The 19,819-nt window shown below is 39.6% G+C and overlaps 3 protein-coding genes across 3 annotated transcripts; 1 reads left to right on the top strand and 2 right to left on the bottom strand.

Annotated features, from left to right (window-relative positions):
* Positions 1-216: 216 nt before the first annotated feature.
* LOC115756369 lies at positions 217-2,780 on the top strand. Its single transcript, XM_030696101.2, has 7 exons — positions 217-487; positions 567-623; positions 947-1,072; positions 1,897-1,975; positions 2,105-2,197; positions 2,286-2,399; positions 2,491-2,780. The coding sequence occupies exons 1-7, from the start codon at positions 336-338 to the stop codon at positions 2,542-2,544; spliced, it is 675 nt and encodes a 224-aa protein (XP_030551961.2). The 5' UTR covers positions 217-335; the 3' UTR covers positions 2,545-2,780.
* Positions 2,781-3,157: 377 nt separating this feature from the next.
* LOC115756368 (mediator-associated protein 2) lies at positions 3,158-5,660 on the bottom strand. Its single transcript, XM_030696100.2, has 4 exons — positions 5,393-5,660; positions 4,984-5,062; positions 4,793-4,876; positions 3,158-3,779 (listed from the first exon to the last, which is right to left on the bottom strand). Exons 1-4 carry the CDS (start codon positions 5,528-5,530, stop codon positions 3,406-3,408), a joined length of 675 nt encoding a protein of 224 aa, XP_030551960.2. The 5' UTR covers positions 5,531-5,660; the 3' UTR covers positions 3,158-3,405.
* Positions 5,661-7,100: 1,440 nt separating this feature from the next.
* Positions 7,101-11,336, bottom strand: LOC115756370 (proteasome subunit beta type-1). Its single transcript, XM_030696102.2, has 7 exons — positions 11,169-11,336; positions 10,937-11,044; positions 10,184-10,265; positions 8,363-8,492; positions 8,138-8,280; positions 7,972-8,058; positions 7,101-7,457 (listed from the first exon to the last, which is right to left on the bottom strand). Exons 1-7 carry the CDS (start codon positions 11,213-11,215, stop codon positions 7,383-7,385), a joined length of 672 nt encoding a protein of 223 aa, XP_030551962.1. The 5' UTR covers positions 11,216-11,336; the 3' UTR covers positions 7,101-7,382.
* Between the last annotated feature and the right edge of the window lie 8,483 nt (positions 11,337-19,819).

The raw sequence follows: 19,819 nt of genomic DNA, 5'->3' as shown, positions 1-19,819 counted from the left end.
GCGGGGATCGAGTTTCGGCTAAAGAAGAAATCGAGCTTCTCATGACTGAAGCCTGAGATGAAGACACAAAAATGCGCGTCTCGAACTCGACCCGGCTTAACTGGACCGGACCGGACCGCACTCGGTCTTGCTGATGCGAGCACGTGTTGAATATGGATGGAGTTCTTGCTTTTCGCGGGCGGGGGGACTGAGGAGGCGCGTTGACTGGCCGAGCCCGATTTCGCATTTTCGTCGGCGGTTTGATGGTGCGGAACGGTGGACCCTCCCTCATCTGATTCTCTCCATAAGAGAGGGAGAGAGAGCGCGAGCGAGCGAGCGCGCATTGGAGTTCAACGATGGCTTCCATGGCGCCGCCGACAACCTACTGTTGCTACCGGCGCAAGAGCCGTCTCGCCGGGATCAAGCGCAGCGGCGGAGCGTTTCTTCCCCGCATCACTCTCTCTCTCGACCAGGACGACGAACCCACGCCACAACCCCTCCCTCGCAGGTTCTCTCTCTCTCTCTCTCTCAATTGATTCCGATTTTTGGATCGCGCGAGGTGATTCTTGCCTCCTTTTTTCTTCTAGGGAAATCATACTGAGGAGCAGCGAATTGGCCGTCGTCGGAGCCGTTTTCCAGTTCAGGTGCCTCGCTCATCCTCTCGTCAATCGTTAAATTGTGAGGTTTAGGACAAGCGTCTGAATCATTCTTCGAAACGAAAAGGACGGAAAATACTTGGTTGCGTGCTGGTTTTGCCTGCTAAGATGGGCATGAAGATCGTTGCTTGTTGAGTATTACGCGTCTTCTATTGACGTTATTCAACCAATGAGTGTTTGATTCCTCGTTAAGGAACATTATGCACGGTGATTTGGATGCTCTAGCTCGTAGAATTGGCTTTGAATGAACTGGTAGATGCTTGAGATTGTGTTGAAACTTGGGATGAATGTGCTTGATCAATTCAATGTAGTGGGAAGAAGCCGGAGTATCTGGGAGTGCAGAAGAACACGCCTGCTCTGGCTCTGTGTCCAGCCACCAAGAACTGTGTTTCCACTGCCGAGAACATCGCCGATCTCAACCACTACGCTCCTCCTTGGTAAGCTTCCGGTATTTTTCTTGTTTTCCTTTTATGTTACTCAGGTTGAGAACCCAGATAGATATGAGACTAGCTTTGTGTCCATAATGGTGTAGTTTCGTGATAACTAGTGAGGATAACTAGAGACACGGTCAAGTAGCTTGTGATTGATTAGTTCGAATGGGCACTTCCTTCTTTGGATGTTGAAACTTAAAACAGAGGAAAAGGAATTGGGGAAAGAAAGTGATCTTCTTCAGTCCCCGTCCTGGATATGTGAGTTAGAAATTGGAAAATTCGAGCTGCATATGATGGAAGATTTACATTGGTGGGAGACCAGAAGAACGTGACCTAATTCCTCAACAATGATATCTCTACTAAAGTTACTGAAAATTTAAATTGAGTTCTTGTTTTCCATGGCGAATTTGCACGATAGAGTGTAGTATGTAAGCTTCGACCTCATAAGTCATATCTTGAACAGCAAAACTATCTTCACAAAAGCAGTTCGATTGCGTGACACTAAATCAATCAGAAACACATGATTGCTGATATTGGACAGTCATGTTCTATGGCTCCTATCCGGAAGGCGGAAAGGGACCTAACATTCAAGTCCCAATATGATTTTAACTCTTGTGGACAGTTATCACATTCCTAGACTTTGACATCACAGAAGACGGACCTTAGTGGTTTTGAGTGCTTTGATACTATAACATCACTCTGGTACTGGCATTATCATGTACTGGCATATCACACTACGGCAGACAAAACATGCAAAACGTGCTTTTAGTTTTAAGGTGCACACTGTCTGGTCCACTAATCTGTGCGGGTATACCCTTTGTGGATGGCAGGAACTACAACCCCGAAGGAGGTCGCGGCAGGAAGAACCCTGTGAGCAGAGAAGTGGCCAAAGAGGAGCTTATAGAAGTGGTAAAAGTCTGAGACGTACTTGAATTATACAGTATTTTGAGAGCTCTTTGCATAAACCCTTTCCATGCACCATTTGCATAGTTTTCTTGCTCAATCGACTGAACCCAGAATTCATCACGTGCCTCACAGATAAAATCATTAAAGCCGGATAAGTTTATGCCTCGGATAGTAGAAAACAAGGACGACTACCTTCGAGTGGAATACGAAAGCCCAATATTGGGGGTAAGTCTCTCAAAATGGAAGTGTACTCTAAGGAGTGAGTTCTCTCCGTCGATTGACTGAAAAGAACTGAAAATTCATTTGTTAACAGTTTGTAGATGATGTTGAGTTTTGGTTCCCACCGGGGAAGAACTCGATTGTAGAATACAGATCGGCATCAAGACTGGGAAACTTTGACTTTGATATCAATAGAAAGAGAATTAAGGTGAATGCTCTTTATCCATTGTCACCGGGGATGATATTTCTGTGACAAGTGCGAAACCACCTGTATGATGGATCATTCACTCGTGTCTCAGGCTTTACGTTTGGAGGTGGAGAAGAAGGGATGGGCATCGCAAGACAGCTTCTGAGAAGGACATTCGTCTCTTGCATCGACCTTTCAACTAACGTACCCAAGAAAAGTCAGCGGCCGCCATTGGAAGCTATTTTGAATAAATATCTCCGATTCTTCAAGATCAAGGGGTTTCAAGATTACCGACCCTTTAGCCTAATCTTTTGTTGCGGCTTCAAAACCACATTTTATCAGTGAATCTTTTCGGCTTTGGAAACCGCATGTATAAGTAATTGATGATGCATTTCCTTGTAATTCTAGTCTCTCCCATGTGCTAATAAACCTCACTTGAGGAACAAGTTCCTCAACACATCTAAATTTGCTTCAAAGAAACAAAGAAAACCACCATAGAATGTTCACCACAGAATGAAACTTGTATCCTATCCATAAAACCACCATGAACTGAGTTTACCGCAAATGAAGCACCATCTAACAATGATATTTATCAGCTGCGCAAGCATCATAATCGCATTAATTTTTATAAACAGGCTTAACATTAGATGATATTTATCAGCTGCGCAAGCATCATAATCGCATTAATTTTCATAAACAGGCTTAACATCAATGAAAGCCACCTAATGTGCGGAAAGAACCCTGCTTGCATTGGAAGCCTTCTTTCTTCAACAAACCAGTAACAAGGACCAAAATTTCAATCCTTCCCATGAACGTTGGCTCCAAGAAGGCTCCTAATGAAAAGATCTACTGAACTCGTGAAGCAGTAAAAAGAAAGCAACCTATATTAATGAACATAACCCCACTGGAATTCAGACACTATGCTCCATAAGCAAACACAAACAATTCACTAATCAATTTTCGTCCTGCTCTTTGATTTCCCGTGAGAATGTTCCATCGACAGTGATAAAGCAGCTGCACTGTGATCTCACGACTGCTCTGACAACTCTGCAGTTGTTGCACAGCTACGTTCTCGCCCAGAGTCTTGAACACTATTCCGCAAACCCAAGGAGTCAGTGGATTCATGAGGATGTCTCCTCTTGTGAGGTTTTGATGTCTCTCCAGCATAAGATATTCCACTTTTCTGCCGACTGCTACGAGCGGAGGCTGCGTTAGCTCTGGATGCGCGCGAGCTTCTCAGCTTACTATTTGGTGTCACAGAAGAAAATGGATGGGAGATATTTGCAACTGACGATCCAAATGGTTTATGATACAATGGTTTTGAATTATCGGAAGAGAGTTTCTCGAGCTCGTTAGGATCTGGGTAGTGGACTAGGGAGACTCTTCTTGAAATCTTCCCAACTGCCAAAATTAGAAGCTTTATCTTTAAGAAGCAAAGTCAATTGCAACTGATTGCAGACCAGCTAAACTCAATAATATTGGCTGAGAGAACACTCAGCCAATCTGAGTACTGAACTTGGAAAAACAACCGTTCAAATTTATGATCCTGAATAACAAAATCCCTGCCTGAAGGTAGCATAGCACACGAACGCATAATGAAACCAGTAAATGCAGGCACAGGAGGTCCTAGAATCAAAGAATGTAGCGACAATATGAATGCCCTATTCAAAAAAGTATTCAAGTCAAGTGAATGGCTAAGTTGGCAAAAGAAGTGTGACAAGGGAAATTCTCATGCAATCCAGTTCCAACCAAATACTGCCAATTGATACTGTGAGCACAAAGCAGAGGCACTAAAGGACACCTATCAAATCAAACATAGATGAGTAATACAAAATCGATGTGTCCAAAAGCAAAACACAAGAACAATATCAAAGCAATTGATATTACAATGAAAGAGTGCCTACTCTGTCATTAATTGGTCATCTATATCTAAGGTAATAGGCCACTTGCTGCTAGACTGCGACTAATCAAGAACTTCGGAAAGATTTTTGCGGTTTGATTCCCAGCTCTACAACTCGGCCGATAAAATTCTTGCTATAGATCGTAAATTATTTCCACTCACTGGAGTTCAGCTCCATCAAGTTGTTTCTCTCGAATTTTAAGCCTTAGTGTTTCTGGAAGTTGATTGGAAACTCACATCGGCAAATTCCCGAAGTGCAAATATCCATGGTAACTACTTTCGCATATTTCACCTTAGGACATATCAAGCATGACATGGCGCAATATGCATAAACAGATGAACACGAGAACAGAAGTATACTTGCCCAGTACAGTATAGTTCGCACAACACACTGAGATAGAGATAAAGCCCTCAATTACACTCAAGTCACACCCAAAAACCTTAAAGAAATAAATAACCTATTCACAGGCTTTTTTTTCTCGAGAAAAAGTGCATCAAAATTAGTAAGGCATACCAATTCTTGAACCTGAGGAAGAGGACATGAAAACGGTTGCATCGGGCTTTTGAGAAGCATAACTAACCACATCATATTCCTTGCCTTCAACAAAGAGCAACACATTAACAAAGCTAAGCAAGTTAAGCCGTTAATAGAATCCCATCCAGCATAAGAAAATGGTTCGTCTATGAAAAGCAATTAAAGATTACCAGATGAACCCTCAAAAGTTCCCAATTTTCCGTCACGATGAAGCTTGAGCGTGAGTTCTTGGCCGTCGAAATCCACAGGCTGCAATTACCAGAAAAAGGGTATCGCCAAAATCAAAATCCATGCCAAGATGCCGATCCAAAACATTCAAGATACCATCTTTATGCAAGAACAATGATCACTATCAGACAATAAACTGTGAAAAAGTGCAGACCCACACCATCTAGCTGAAAATTAAACTAAGATCGTTTCTCTTCGAACCTCATAACCCACAATAAAAAAAAAAATTTCCCAGAACATCGAAACCCAATTCAACACAAAGAGACTAGACAAGCCATGTAGTGTTGGGTATTGTTGTTTAGCTTCTTCACAGAAAAAACACAGACCACGGACAGCGAATGGTCATCGTACCATATCGCTAGGCCACTGAATGAGCCAAAGTTCAGTGGAGTCTGAAGTATCGAGATCGACCAGAGCCTCTTTCGCATCTTCCACGAATTCTGGAGGAGGCATGTACCCTTCGCCGGAACCAGAAGCTCCACCCTCCATCTTTCGCTCGACAAGCGAAAGCTCCTTCTAACTCTGGCCCTGGTACCTCTTGTCGGCAGAGCCCAAGTAAAAACCCTGTTTCTGAGCCGAGAACCGAGCGGTCGCGATCGTCGTTGGAGCGAGAGGGAGCTTTAACATCGAGGGTTTTTTTTACATATTGAATCCGAACAAAGCGGTTTTTGGGCCTCACCCGATTCTTTTCAGTTGCTTTTCAACATGCTTCCCAGGCCAAAACCCCAAGGCCCACTGAGAATCGGTGTGGCGAATTTTTTTTTTTTTTTTTTTAAAAACACCTTCAAAAATCTTAAACTATGCCCCCACCGTAACACATTTACCCTAAATTTTTTCTTATGACACCAAAAACCCCAAACTTGTATATATATGACATATTTACCCCAAACATTTTTTTATGACAAAAAAAATCCCAAACTTATATTAATGTGACATATTTATCTCCCAAATTATCTTTTTGTGATACAAAAAAATCCCAAACTTATAAGTGTGTGACACATTTACCCTAAATATTGAGGTAAATGTGTCATACGGATACAAATTTAAGATTTTTAGTATAACAAAAAAAAAGTTTGGGGTAAATACATCGTACTAATATAAGTTTGGGGTAAATGTGTCACATGAATGAGAGTTTGGGGTTTTTGGTGTCATAAGAAAAAGTTTAGGGTAAATGTATCATAGTGAGCATTGTTTAGGATTTTTTGTGGCTTTTTCCCTTTTTTTTTTTTTATTCCAGACGGTCCTTTCTAGTTTTTTTTTTTCCCTATTTATTTTTATTTTTATATATTTATTGTTAGATAACAATTTCTTTCCCTCAATTGATCTTGCTTCTATTTTGTTTAGTTTTTTATTCATCGACCACCAACGTCAACTAGTTTGGGTTAAAAGTATAGTTGATGTTGTTTCCTTTCTTTTTTTTTTGCAATATCAGTAGGGGCACTTGAATCGTTGCATCTGGATGAGGTGGTGCAGCTACGATTGTTCCTTTATTTGTACAGGCGAGAGAGAGAGAGAATTGATCATATTTAAGGAAAAAAAATGAGCAGTCAAACATTTGGTAATTAGGAATGATTCAGACTCGAATAAGAGTAATTTTCTTCTGGCGTTAAATTTGAATTGCAAAATCTATTAATATGCATGTTGTATCACAACGAATTAGATTTAAAAAAGACCGAGGTTGTATGGCCTCTGCTACCTATAATGTGACGGCTGAATTCGTCACACTCCACAAGCCTCTCGTGATGAGCAATCTCTATTTCCATCTAGTGACAGGATTCGAGCTTCGGACGACTCCAAAACTCCTCTAGTGCCGTCTCGAGGCCAAGCTCTCATCGATACGACACAACGGATTAACTAAGGATGTGTTTACACCAAAAGCTGACCAACCTTTTATCATCGCCAAGCAAAAAGCTTGGTCTGACTATTCAAGAGGTCATTTGTGAAAAGGGGGTTGATTTAGAGCCTACTAATTTACAGCTCACTAATGAGTTTGTCGACGACCAACGAGAGAAATTAACGACAGGTATGTTGGCAATCAAAAGAAAACCACCATAGGATGTTCAACACAGAACGAAACTTGCATCCTTTCCATAAAACTGCTATGAAGTTCGTTTACCGCAAATAAAGCAGAGTCTAACGATGATATTCATCTCTCGAACAGCCATGATAATCGCAACAATTTCCCATAAACAGGCTAAAACATCAATTACACCCACCGGCAGGTCAGATTTACTCAAGTGCGTGCCAAAAGAAGCCCAAGACAACCACCAAGGACGGTAATGACCGATGCTTGCATCGGAAATTCTCTTTCTTCAACAAACCAGTTACAAGGACCAAAGTTTCAATCCTTCCTCAGATCCATAAATTCCCGACGTTCACCCTCGGCATTCAAGATGACAATTTCCACCTTGTCTCCCTGCAGAACATCAATAACATAAGCAAAGATATATGACCCAGCTACTGCTATACACCTGCAAAGGACTGTTTGAACAATATCTTAATATCTGTTTGACCATCTATACTTTTCCACTTTCCCCACAGGCAAACCGAACTCCCAAGGGAAACCAACTAAACTACACTGTGAGTAGCCTACAAGTAATTCTATAGCGGTATTTTGGAAGACTCAACAATCTGACAAATTCTTTTTCATGTGTCAGGCCCTAAAGTATTTTCCATTTTGTTTTGGCTTTTCCTGAGGTTGAATCCGGGCGAAAAGCAGGGTGCAGCAAAGTAAATAAAAGTCCGCCAATAAGTACACATCAATTAGTGGTAAGCTATCCTGTACTATATTATGATATTGGGCACCAATGTCAACTCCCTTGTTATGCTGACAAATTTCATACTCTGTATAGAATAACAATCTTCAGATTCTACAATTAACCAAACGTAAAGATTTTAAAGAAAGATCAGAAGAAAACAGGAGAACTTACAGTATATATATCCCTTTCAGTTGCAGATACAAAAACTGTCTTGACCAAATCAACAGCTTCTAATTCTGATAGTGGAGTAACAGCATCCTGAAAGAATAAGAAAATGAATAAGATAAAAATGCAGAGAAAAGCCAAACCTTGGAAGATATAAGTAAATAGTTCTTGCCTGTGCAGGCAATAAGAGCGGGCTAGGAGACTTCAGTTGGTTATCTAGAAAAGGCATTATTAGAGTTGAACCAGATCCCTGTGCACTGTAGCCAACCCTCTCATAGGAACCCACAGCATCATACGTAAAGACACAACCCTTTCCTGAGATTTTCAGTAAAAGTCAAGATTGTTCAAAAAGTCATAACGTAACTCAGCTCACAACTGGAAGGTTGTATTTGCATACCTTCGTTGTCAAGGCCACCTAGAACGTTAAAAGCATAGTAGGGGAAGAAGCGCTTGTAGTAGAGGGTATTAGAAAGCAGTTGAGCCATAGCAGGACAGCTCATTTGCTTGTTGTGCTGATGCTGATAGATCTGCATCAAACATTTGGAAGACATAGAAATATTTAACAGAGCATCTTCATAGCATATCTCTTTTGAACTTTCAAGGACACAATAGCATTGATTCTTCAAATACAATTAAAAAAGGACCATTCACTAAAAACAATTCAAATTGGTATCCGCTGACAAATTCATGCTTTCAATTTATAGGTAAATATCTGGTCAAAAAGAAAAGAGAATTTGATAGGTAAATAGAACATCAACCAAATAACCCAGGAACACATGAAATATCCATCAAAATCCTAACATTTCTTGTTACATAACAGAACAAATTCCATAAAGAAGGCATCAATCAACAAGTCGAGAGACACTGAAAGACAGCTTAATGAGAAAACTGAAGCCTAATGAAAAACATGATCATAGACTAATTAAAGGTTCACTAACAAATAACATGCACCCTAATCTCTCATTTCCAATGGTATTCGTAGCAAATGGCTGAAAACATGAACTAATTTATGTTTCCCGCTATGAGAATTAGATTATCCAGTAATTTTATTCTACCAACCAGAAGAGGCAGATTAATAACCTCAAAAGCTATGCAACCAGATATCATAATGTGCATTTCAATTGTCTCAAAGAGTAATGACGAAGTGAAATTGACTGAAACTTCATTCTAATCCACCTTTCGTAGAATCCATGTTCATCATACCAATAGTAAAAAGTGAAAAGGTTGTTGTCCTAGCAACACCACCCATCTTTGAGAACGGGAGGTCAAGGGTTCGAACATTGGACCTTTGGGTGGTGTGAGAAAACAGGAGTCAATGAGCCTTTCTCTTCTATAGCCAAGAAAATCCAAAGTCTTGACCTAAAATAATAAATAACTTGTACAGCTACTAGTATACTTTGCTCACTGTCCAATAAATATTTCCAAATTTCACTTCAGCTATAAGAACCTAATGGTCTAGACCTCCTTGGGAAGAAAAAAAAGCTCAGTATGAATATTTCCCTCCTTATTTTCTTTCAACCCATGCAAGTACCTTGACAAAAGCACATCAAAACAAATCTAAAACAAAATATTGGAACCAAAATACATTGGAACCTTTAGAACATGGATAACCACTGACCAAAGAAACTGCCATGACCACCAGAAATAAAAGGACTTAGCTTCCATATCCATCAGAAGACCCAAGTGTCTAAGGAAAATGACGCAATAGGACGGGTTAAACAAACAACTGCCCACCACCCCAGGTGACCCCTTCCCACCAAAACGCAAAAAAGAACAATACTGATCTTTCCCTTACTATTTAATCAGGGCTCAAACAAGGAGAGATTTTCCTGGATAGGTAGAGATAGTTATCTTTTCACAGAACACCTTCCAAAGCTAATTGCATTCATGTATGCTAAGTAGCTTATAGCATCAACATGACCATTCATCCGTAGAAACTGAACCACAAATCAGTTTCAGCTACTCATGCCCATCACACAACTGATATGTGCTTATAACACGCTAAAATAATTGAAATGAAACATGCAGCAAAAGTGGACTACTTGCACCAGGGAGATATCAAACATGGAACTCCACATTAATGGCCAAGCAAGTTTAGATGAGGGAAAAATATTACCATGCACTTAAAAAAGGATATCTATGCAAGTCTAGATATGGTTTTTCTTTCTTGAGTTAGAAATGTACATGAAGTCCAACTAAAAGTCTCCAAAGAACTCACCAAATGCCTAGCAGCTAAGTGCTTTTGCAAGGCTTTGATATCAGCTTGAAATCCAGAAGATGCCAACACAGCTTTGTCAGCCCTGGAATATTGTACCAACAAAAACAAAAAACAATGAAAAGGAAACGTCAACTAATTAAGCCCTACACACAAAAACCAGAAATAACAGAAGTAACGTAAAGCTACACAGATTTGAACTCATCCTGCCACAAAGAATGAAATCCTTTTATATCATCAATGAAGAACAAAAATTTTCCAAATGACTCAATTAATAATTTTTAAGTGCTGGAATGACTCATATGGCCATAGACTCAAGCTTACTTCTGATTTCTGACAAACATGATATCAATTTCAAGAACCCTGTGAACAGGATAACCTAATCTGTCATCCCCCTTCCAGGTATAGGCGATGCACTGTTAAACTTATCTAGCAAATCTGACGAGATACACAGAATCGATCCACTGACATACAATTTCAACCATGGAAAGGCAACAGAGAAAGAGATAACAAGATAAAGAAAGCAGCAGCTACTTCAGAGTCTATCAAGCTATTGCACAAAATCCCTCCCAAGGATTCTCGGCAACATCCAACACTTCTAGCGGGGGAAAAAACAACCATTTCGATCTCTAACTATGCATCTTAAAACACGAAGGGCCGAGTCACCAAAATTCAATTGTCAGAGTATCATGACTAAGAGCGTTAAACACCGATATTCAGCTCAAAAAGCACCAGAAATTCATCAAAGGCGCGTACAATTTTGAGATTTTGGAGTAATCGCGAGTGAGGATGCTGTAGCCGGTCGACATCCGAGTGTCCGCGGCGACCACGCAGTAATCCCTACCGGCAATCGCCACACAAGATCTGCGCCAAAAAAAGAAAACGAAACAATAAGATTTAAACTGTTTAAGAACATCGAATCCCCCATCAGACACAAGCCCGCAGCTCGACACGCGAACAGAGAGAGAGAGAGAGAGAGAGAGAGTACCCTCCATTGTTGTCGTATGGAGACCAATTCGCTTGTTGCTTCGTCATTGTCGAAGGTGGGAGAAGACCAAAATCTGCAGACAGAGAGTTTGCGCTCGATTCGTCGGATTTCAGGCTCGACAGGGCTCGAAAGGAATCGATCGCGATGAACGGAGAAGTAATAGAGCCCCTTTTCTTGGGCGAGCGGCCAGTGAACTTCGGTCGCCAGTAAGCAATTGACCCTCGCTCACTCCCTTTTTACGGATTTGCCACCACCAGCGTCTGATATTGATTTTCTTTTCGATATTTCTCTCCACTCCAAAACGTTTGACAATTTCATAACAAAGATAAACATGGACATATATAATTCTTATAATACCTTCTCGCAATTCACACGAGATTTTAAGTTTTGATGGTCACATTTTTTTTAAACATATAGTTAGGTTTAAACAATCGAGCCATAATACAATTTCTTCTTCGAACTCTCTTTTCTAAATTTCTTATCGAACATAAAAAAAAAAAAAAAATTTAACTACCGGGGTGGACGAACGTCTCGACAGTGTTATTTCCGATGAATCGCGTGTAGAAGTTGATTTTTCTTTGAAAAGAAAAAATTCTCCAGAATTTGTAGATCAACTTTTACTTTGATATTTTTCTCTCTACTCCAAAACATTTGAGAATTTCATAACAAAGATGAACATGAAGGGATTACAAAATGGAAAGACGAACCAAGATCATTTTCACTATATTTTTCGGTTTTACCAATTGCCAATTACAATAATAAAACCGACAAAATATAATCCCAAAAACGGCTAAAAACATAAATCTCTTAATCCCAACCATACGCCACTAAATAAAAGCCCAAACCCGTAGGTTTGCCCCCCCCCCCCCCCAAAAACAAGGGTCCCCGAAATATTCGCCAACTCCAACAGAACATGGACATGTGTAATGTTCATAATATCTGCTCAGAATTCACACAATATTTTTAAGTTTTGACGGTCAATTTTTTTTTTTTTTGTACATATAGTTAGGTTTAAACAATCAAGTCATAACGCAATTTCTTTTTCGAACTCTCTTTTCTAAAGCTCCTAACAAACATTAAAGGTGAAAATTTAATTATAGGGGTGCACCGGATGTATCAACCTCGCTATTTCCGATTGATCACATCTAATAATCCAATACGAGTTTATAATTTCGGCTTATTTTAATTTTTTTACTGTGAACTATTTAATTGGAAACGCATACTTGCTTATGATATATACCTAGGGCAAAATTTGAACTCCATAATTTTTATTTTGTAGTACACTTTAGTTCCATTTGACTTTAAAACATCCTGGACTTTTAAGGAGATCCTGGGCTGAAGCCCAACAATTATTGACAATGAACTGGCAAGGGCCGAACAACCCAAGCCCAACCAACTATTTCGATTTAAAGAAATAGAAAAATAAATTAAAGGGAGTTTTTTTGGGGGGCGAAAATTACAGGGACTCCTAAAATGGTAAAAATATTTATATTTACGGAGAACGTTTCAAAGAGGAACGCACCACAAGTCCTGAGCCTTATGTCCTATATGTAATAAAGCCTTAGACTTTTCTATTGATTCAATCAGGTCCCCAATCTTTATAAATAAAAAAAACGCAATAGAGTTCTAAACATTTGAATTGGTTCAATTAAGTCCAGTAAATTTGCCAAATAACGGGATTAAGACGTTAAAGTTATGTTCAAAAGTGCCACCTAAGCATGCCACATAAGCAATTTTAAGCGACGGTTGGACGAATTTTGAGTTTCATTTATAGGATTGCGGGCTTTGAGAGAAATTTATGATTGGATAGTGCCCGTAAATTTCATGACAGGTATCCAAAGATTCATAGTGAACCTCGATAGGAGCTTCTCTTGAAGTAATAACGCGTAGATCTAGTCGCCATCAAAAGTCATAAATGACTATCTCAATTGATTCTTTTCTGTCAATAAGCTCCAATTGCATCATAGGAATTACAAAAAAAAAAAAATTCTTTTTCTTATAAATATTTATAATTATTATCATAAGTTCTTTCATTTTGATAGTTTATGTGATTCCATGGATTATATCTGTTTGTACAAATACCTCGACGATCTCCGGATCCAATAAGAATAATAAAATTTTCAGATAAAAGAATAAACAAAAAAGGCAATTTGGATAGACTAATTTTATCTTTATTTTTTGGGTCGAAGAAATTTATGAGTTAATTGAACGATCGGGATTTCGGCCTTTGCCTTTGTACCCCAAAAGTTATGACAAGTGGAGCTGCTGCCTTTATGCTGTCCAGTGTAAACAAGCCTACCGCGATTGAGGTCGGGGGAAATATATTTCCTTTTTTCTTCGTTGAGTTAAAATAAGAAGGTAAAAAATCAAGAAAATCTAAAGTCAAAATAATAAAACACCCGAAGCACTAAGGGCGCACAGGGCAACACTTCTGTTTTAGAATTAACTTCTAATCAGAAGTAACCAGAAGTTGATTTCTGATTAGAGAAATTCGTTTGGTAACGATTAAAAATTTCTACTTATGATACATTATTAATGTGAAATCTTCTAAGAAATATTATTGTCGGCGGCCGCAACGGGCAATGGTCGATTAAGGGCAACGGCAATCGTCGGCGAGGAGCGGTCGCTGGTCGGTGGTGGGTGGCAACAGGCAATGGTCAATGGCAGCCGACGGTGAGAGATGGTGGGTGGCGGTGGTAGGCGAAGATCGACGGTGGGCGGTGATGGAGGCTTGGTTGGGAGAGAGAGGCGCCGAAAATGTAAAAAGGCCAAAGTCAAAGAGATATTGATGGTGAGGGATTTCTATTTCCGAAAGAGAAGTGATTTTTTTTAACTTATGAAATTAGCTAAGAAACAACTTTAAAAGTGGAAATTTGCTTTAGAAGTACAAATGTGATGTTGCGTAATCAAACGGATATCTGCTTTAAAAGTTATATTATCAAATGGATTTATGCTCCAAAAGTATAAATTCATTTTGAAAAGTGTTACCATGCACACCCTAAGTTACTAACAAGTGGAGCCATTGCATCAACAAAACTTGCCGCGATTGAAGCCGTAGAAAGCATATCTTCTTCTTATGTTATTTTTTTTTATTGAAAATAAAATTTTCATTTTACATAAAATAAAGAAACATAACTTCAAGATAAAGATTTAAATCTAATAAAGTAAGTAAATTTAAAAGATAAATCAACTTAGTATAGCATGTGGAGACTCGATTATTGAACAAAGTTGGGTGCGTCATGGCATCAAAGCATAACCGGTGGCCGATCAGTGAATTTCGCATTAATGATGAGCATACGCTGATAGTTTCCTCTGCAGTAGTAATGGCTTTGCAAAAAGGTGGTGTGCGCGTGGGTTCGACATCCCCAACATCATCGCCGTATAGAGACAACGATAATACCAACATGTTGAAAAAGCATAGCAAACGTCTCTAAATCTCATACCTATTCTTGAATCGGAATAAAAGAACACTCAAACCTAGTTCTAGTTCAAGATCGGGAAAGAAGACTTGCTAAAAAGATACCAACTAATCACAACATCACTTTTAAATAAGCCGATTGTTGAAAGCGGTAGCAGAGGAGCCTCTCAAACTTGTGGAGCGCTCAACTACATGGAGCAAGCATCGGAGTCGGAGCAAGCGAGCAGATTTTTTCAAGGCGCTTTATTTTCAAACTGCTGAGCTCACAGGACAAAACTTTCCACTTCCTTCAAAGAAGTCTACAGCCTCGTATGCAAAATCAAAGAAGAAATCTTGAAATCGAGAAGATAGAGAGATAGAGAAATAGCGATGGAGAGGGAGAGGGGGTCCTCCTTCTCCCTTAAGGAGTCCACCTTCATCCCTCTAAAGCCCAACTACACGATTTTCCACCTCTTTGCAGGGCTCTATTTATGCCGATTCAAGTGATGAAATCTTAGCCAGCATGCTTTGGCCAGTTATTGTCTAGGGGCATCTATGCCCCCAAGAGAGCTGCTACAAGTGCTTTCTCTTGGGGACAAGACCTACGTATCCGAGCTTCATTAGGGTATATGGTAAGAGATAACTGGTTTGCATCGGTCTTGGTTCAATCCGAGAATCGATCGGTTCTGGATGGTTTTCGCGAAAATCGATCGAGTTACCATGACAAAGTTGGACCAGCCAAACCAAATCGACAAAACCAGCCTAGAGTATATTAATTTGATTTGTTTAGCAATGGGAAAAATGTACAGATTATTTATGAAAGTTTCTATGTATATAGAAACTTTTGAGAAAGAAAATAAAACATTTTGAAAAAATGACACCACTAGTTCCCAGGACGATTGGATTGAGACTAGCCGATCCAGTTTTAGGGTGGATAGGGTTGGCTCTAAACATTTGAATTGGTTCAATTAAGTCAAGTGAATTTGCCAAATAACGGGATTAAGACATTAAAGTTATGTTCAAAAGTGCCACCTAAGGATGCCACATAAGCAATTTTAAGCGACGGTTCAGACGGATTTTGAGTTTCATTTATAGGATTGCGGGCTTTGAGAGAAATTTATGATTGGATAGTGCCCGTAAATTTCATGACAGGTACCCAAAGATTCATAATGAACCTCGATAGGAACTTCTCTTGAAGCAATAACGCGTAGATCTAGTCGCCATCAAAGTCACAAAGGACTATCTCAATTGATTCTTTTCTATCAATAAGTTCCAATTGCATCATAGGAACTAAAAAAAAAAAAAGTTCTTTTTTTTTCTATGCTTATAGTTATTATCATAAGTTCTTTCATTTTGATAGTCTCTGCGATTCTATGAATTATATCTATTTGTACAAATACCTCGACCATCTCCAGATTCAATAAGAATAATAAAATTTTCAGATAAAAGAATAAAAAAAAAAGGCAATTTGGATAGACTATTTCTTTCTTTTTTTTTGTCGAAGAAATTTACAATTTAATTGAACGATCGGGATTTCGGCCTTTTCCTTTTTACCTCAAAAGCTATGAAAGTGGAGCTGTTGCTTTTATGTTGTCCGGTATAAAAGGGAAATATATTTCCTTTTTTCTTCGTTGCTTTAAAATAAGATGGTAAAAAATCAAAAGTCAAAATAATAAAACACGCGAAGCACTAAGGGGCACAGGGCAACAAGCGCATAGGGCAACACTTCTATTTCAGAATTAATTTCTATCCAAAAGTTGATTTCTGATTAGAGAACTTCATTTTATAAAGGTTGAAATTTCTACTTCTGATACATTATTAATATGAAATCTTCTAAGAAATATTATTGTCGGCGGTTGCAACGGGCGATGACCGATTAAGGGCAACGGCGACGGTCGGCGAGGAGCGGTGCTAGTCGGTGGTGGGCGACAACAGGCAATGGTCAATGGCAGCCGACGGTGAGAGGTAGTGGGGGGGGGGGGGCTAAGGTCGACGGTGGGCAATGATGGAGGCGTGGTTGGGAGAGAGAGGCACCGAAAATGTAAAAAGGCCGAAGTCAAAGAGATATTGATGCTGAGAGATTTTTACTTTTGAAAGAGAAGTGACTTTTTTAACTTACGAAATTAGCTGAAAAACAACTTTAGAAGTAGAAATTTGCTTTAGCAAGACAAATGTGATGTTGCATAACCAAACGGATATCCGCTTTAAAAGATGCATTACCAAACGGATTTCTGTTCCAAAAGCAGAAATTCATTTCAAAAAGTGTTACCATGCATGCCCTAAATTACTTACAAGTGGAGCCATTGCATAAGCAAAACTTGCCGCGATTGAAGCCGTGGAAAGCATATTTTCTTCTTATGCTTTTTTTTTTTTGTTGAAAATAAAATTTTCATTTTACATAAAATAGAGAAACATAACTTCAAGATAAAGATTTAAATCTAATAAAACAAGTAAATCTAAAAGATAAATCAACTTGGTATAGCATGTGGAGACTCTATTATTGAACAAAGTTGGGTGCGTCACAGCATCTAAGCACAATCGGTGGCCGATCAGCGAATTTGGCATTACCGACGAGCATACGTCGATATTTTCCTCTACAGTAGCTATGGCTTTGCAAAAAGGCGAGGCGCGCCCGGATTCGGCATCCCCAACATCATCACCATATAGAGACAACAACAATACCAGCATGTTGAAAAAGTACAGCAAACGTCTCTAAATCTCATATCTATTTTTGAATCGAAATAAAAGAACACTCACATCTAGATCTAGTTCAAGATCAAGAAAGAAGACATGTTAAAAAGATACCAGCTAATCATGAAATCACTTCTAAATAAGTCGATTGTTGAAGAAAGCGGTAGAGGAGCCTCCTAAATTTGTAGAGCGCTCAACTACATGGAGCAAGCATCGGAGTCGGAGCAAACGAGCAGATTCTTTCAAGGCGCTTTATTTTCAAACTGGCGAGCTCACGGGACGAAACTTTCCACTTCCTTCGAAGAAGTCTACAGCGTCGTCTGCAAAATCAAAGAAGAAATCTTGAAATCGAGAAGATAGAGAGATAGAGAAATAGCGATGGAGAGGGAGAGGGGGTCCTTCTTCTCCCTTAAGGATGTCTGCGTGTCGCTACACGTTTTTCCACCTCTTTGCGGGGCTCTTTTTATGCCGATTCAAGTGATGAAATCTTAGCCAGCATGCTTCGGCCGCTTATTGTCTAGGGGCATCTATGCCCCCAAAGAGAGTCGCTACAAGCGCTTTCTCTTGGGGACAAGACCTACGTATCCGAGCTTCACTAGGGTATATGGTAAGAGATAACTGGTTTGCATCGGTCCCGGTTCAATCCGGGAATCGGTCGGTTTTGGATGGTTTTCGCGAAAATCGTTGGAGTTACCATGACAAAAGTTGGACCAACCGAACCAAATCGACAAAACCGGCCTAGCGTATATTATTTTGATTTGTTTAGCAATGGCAAAAAGTACAGATTATTTATGAAAAGTTTCTATGTATATAGAAACTTTTGAGAAAGAAAATAAAACATTTTAAAAAAATGACACCACTAGTTCCCAGGACGATTGGATCGAGACTAGCCGATCCAATTTTAGGGTGGATAGGGTTGGCTCTAAGTCCCACAGATTGGGAACTAACCTTTTCCGGTTCGGCTGCAACTTTCAAAGTAGGAATCGACCCATCCTGAAACCAATCGCCCCTATATTAGATCACATAGCAAGGGTCACGTCGCTGAAGTCACTTAGGATGTGTGCAAATGGGCTTGGACGGTCATACAAGTTAGCGGGAGTTCATAGCCTCCATCATGCATGCCATAATCACCGCACGACACTAGCTTTTGTGTCGAGGTCCCCGACCACGATTAGGAAGGCCCCAAGTCCCCGTTAGAGTTATTATCAAGGATTAGACATCCGTTGCTCGACAATTTAGTCTTGTCACCAATCGGCAATAGCACATGTAATGTCGATTCCGACATTTTCCCGTTCGGTCCATTCGAGCTGTCCCTCTCGCTCCCGGTATCGTGTTCTTGTGACATTTGGTATACCACGACGCGTAAATAGGGGGAAATTGCAAGGAAAAAATACGCTACACATACGTAACGACCAAGCAGCTGAGCCCCGGTGCGAATGATTCGAAGTCGTGCTCGAATTGATTCAGCTCTTTAACGGTTCCGCAGCAATCGAGTTCAGCCCCCGACAAAGATTCAATCTCAAATTGGTCGAGTCAATCGACAGATCTTCCCTTTCATTTTTGGCACGTTAAGTGTAATTTTCCCCTTGATTTCTCAACTTGTGTCATCCATTAATAGGTCAAGGGATTGGTTCATGAACCCAAAGAATTGTTTCGGCGAGTCAGAAATTTCCTGGTAATTCAATTAAAAACTAGGGAAAATTACAAACATAGCCCTCATACTTTTGCCCGAATTATATTATGGTCCCTCTATTATATTTCGTTACAATTTGGTCCTTCAAGTTATCCCAGGTGATATCTAAAAGGAGCTCTAGATAGTTCTATGTAGATTTGTAACGAAACTGATGATGTCAAATTATTGGATATGATGGAGTTAATTTTAATGAGACTTTCAATCAGATTAAGCACACTTCTGCAAGAAGAAATCAGCAGTAAATATTTGGTTTTTACTTTTTTCCCTTTAAATACTTGGTTTGACTATGACATTTTCCCACGATTTAGGATAAAGACGTGGTTTGAAAGAAATTAAATTCTGATCGAAAAAACAACATAAGGACTAGTTTTTGCTAGTAAAACGAAGTACAGGTACTAAAATTGAAGATTCCGAAATTCAAGAGGATCAAACGTGCAACTTTTTTTCTTCTTTTTTTTCAGAAACTTGTACAAGTAGGCACCACATATTGATTTGTCCGTGTTGAATGAGCCTTTTTTGGTCTTATGGACAGAAAATTATTCATCCTTAAATGTTCGCCGATGACAAGTTCAGAAAATTAAATCACAACGAAACATAGTACATGGACCAAAACTGAATTTGGTTAATTGTACGCGGACGATTTTTGTAATTCCCCCCTAGGAAGTAACCCTTCCACGGAAGTTGCTTGGGCAGAAAAAGTTGACTTCTAAATGAAGGTATCAGCTTTCGGCTAATCCACGGGGCCGATAACGTTGACGGGTCAACTCCAGATCAACATGTAAATGTTAAATCCATAGAACAATACGTGTCCCTACATGCCGTCTGATTTATATTCTCCAGTTACGTAAGGAGCAGCACGTCATTTATGAC

Source organism: Rhodamnia argentea, chromosome 3 (assembly GCF_020921035.1).
Source record: "Rhodamnia argentea isolate NSW1041297 chromosome 3, ASM2092103v1, whole genome shotgun sequence".
NCBI lineage: Eukaryota > Viridiplantae > Streptophyta > Magnoliopsida > Myrtales > Myrtaceae > Rhodamnia > Rhodamnia argentea.
The sequence above is the reverse complement of the archived record's forward strand: the minus strand, read 5'-3'. Positions and strand labels throughout refer to the sequence as shown.

Excerpts from the sequence above, each read along its gene's own strand:
- LOC115756369 (XM_030696101.2), top strand. The coding sequence starts at position 336 with ATGGCTTCCATGGCGCCGCCGACAACCTACTGTTGCTACCGGCGCAAG. Across the intron at positions 1,073-1,896 it reads AACCACTACGCTCCTCCTTG|GAACTACAACCCCGAAGGAG; the intron begins GTAAGCTTCCGG and ends TGTGGATGGCAG. Across the intron at positions 2,198-2,285 it reads ACGAAAGCCCAATATTGGGG|TTTGTAGATGATGTTGAGTT; the intron begins GTAAGTCTCTCA and ends ATTTGTTAACAG.
- LOC115756368 (XM_030696100.2), bottom strand. The coding sequence starts at position 5,530 with ATGGAGGGTGGAGCTTCTGGTTCCGGCGAAGGGTACATGCCTCCTCCA. Across the intron at positions 4,877-4,983 it reads AACTTTTGAGGGTTCATCTG|GCAAGGAATATGATGTGGTT; the intron begins GTAATCTTTAAT and ends TCTTTGTTGAAG. Across the intron at positions 3,780-4,792 it reads TTCCTCAGGTTCAAGAATTG|TTGGGAAGATTTCAAGAAGA; the intron begins GTATGCCTTACT and ends TAATTTTGGCAG.
- LOC115756370 (XM_030696102.2), bottom strand. The coding sequence starts at position 11,215 with ATGACGAAGCAACAAGCGAATTGGTCTCCATACGACAACAATGGAGG. Across the intron at positions 8,281-8,362 it reads AGGTGGCCTTGACAACGAAG|GAAAGGGTTGTGTCTTTACG; the intron begins GTATGCAAATAC and ends TGAAAATCTCAG. Across the intron at positions 8,059-8,137 it reads CGCTCTTATTGCCTGCACAG|GATGCTGTTACTCCACTATC; the intron begins GCAAGAACTATT and ends TTATTCTTTCAG.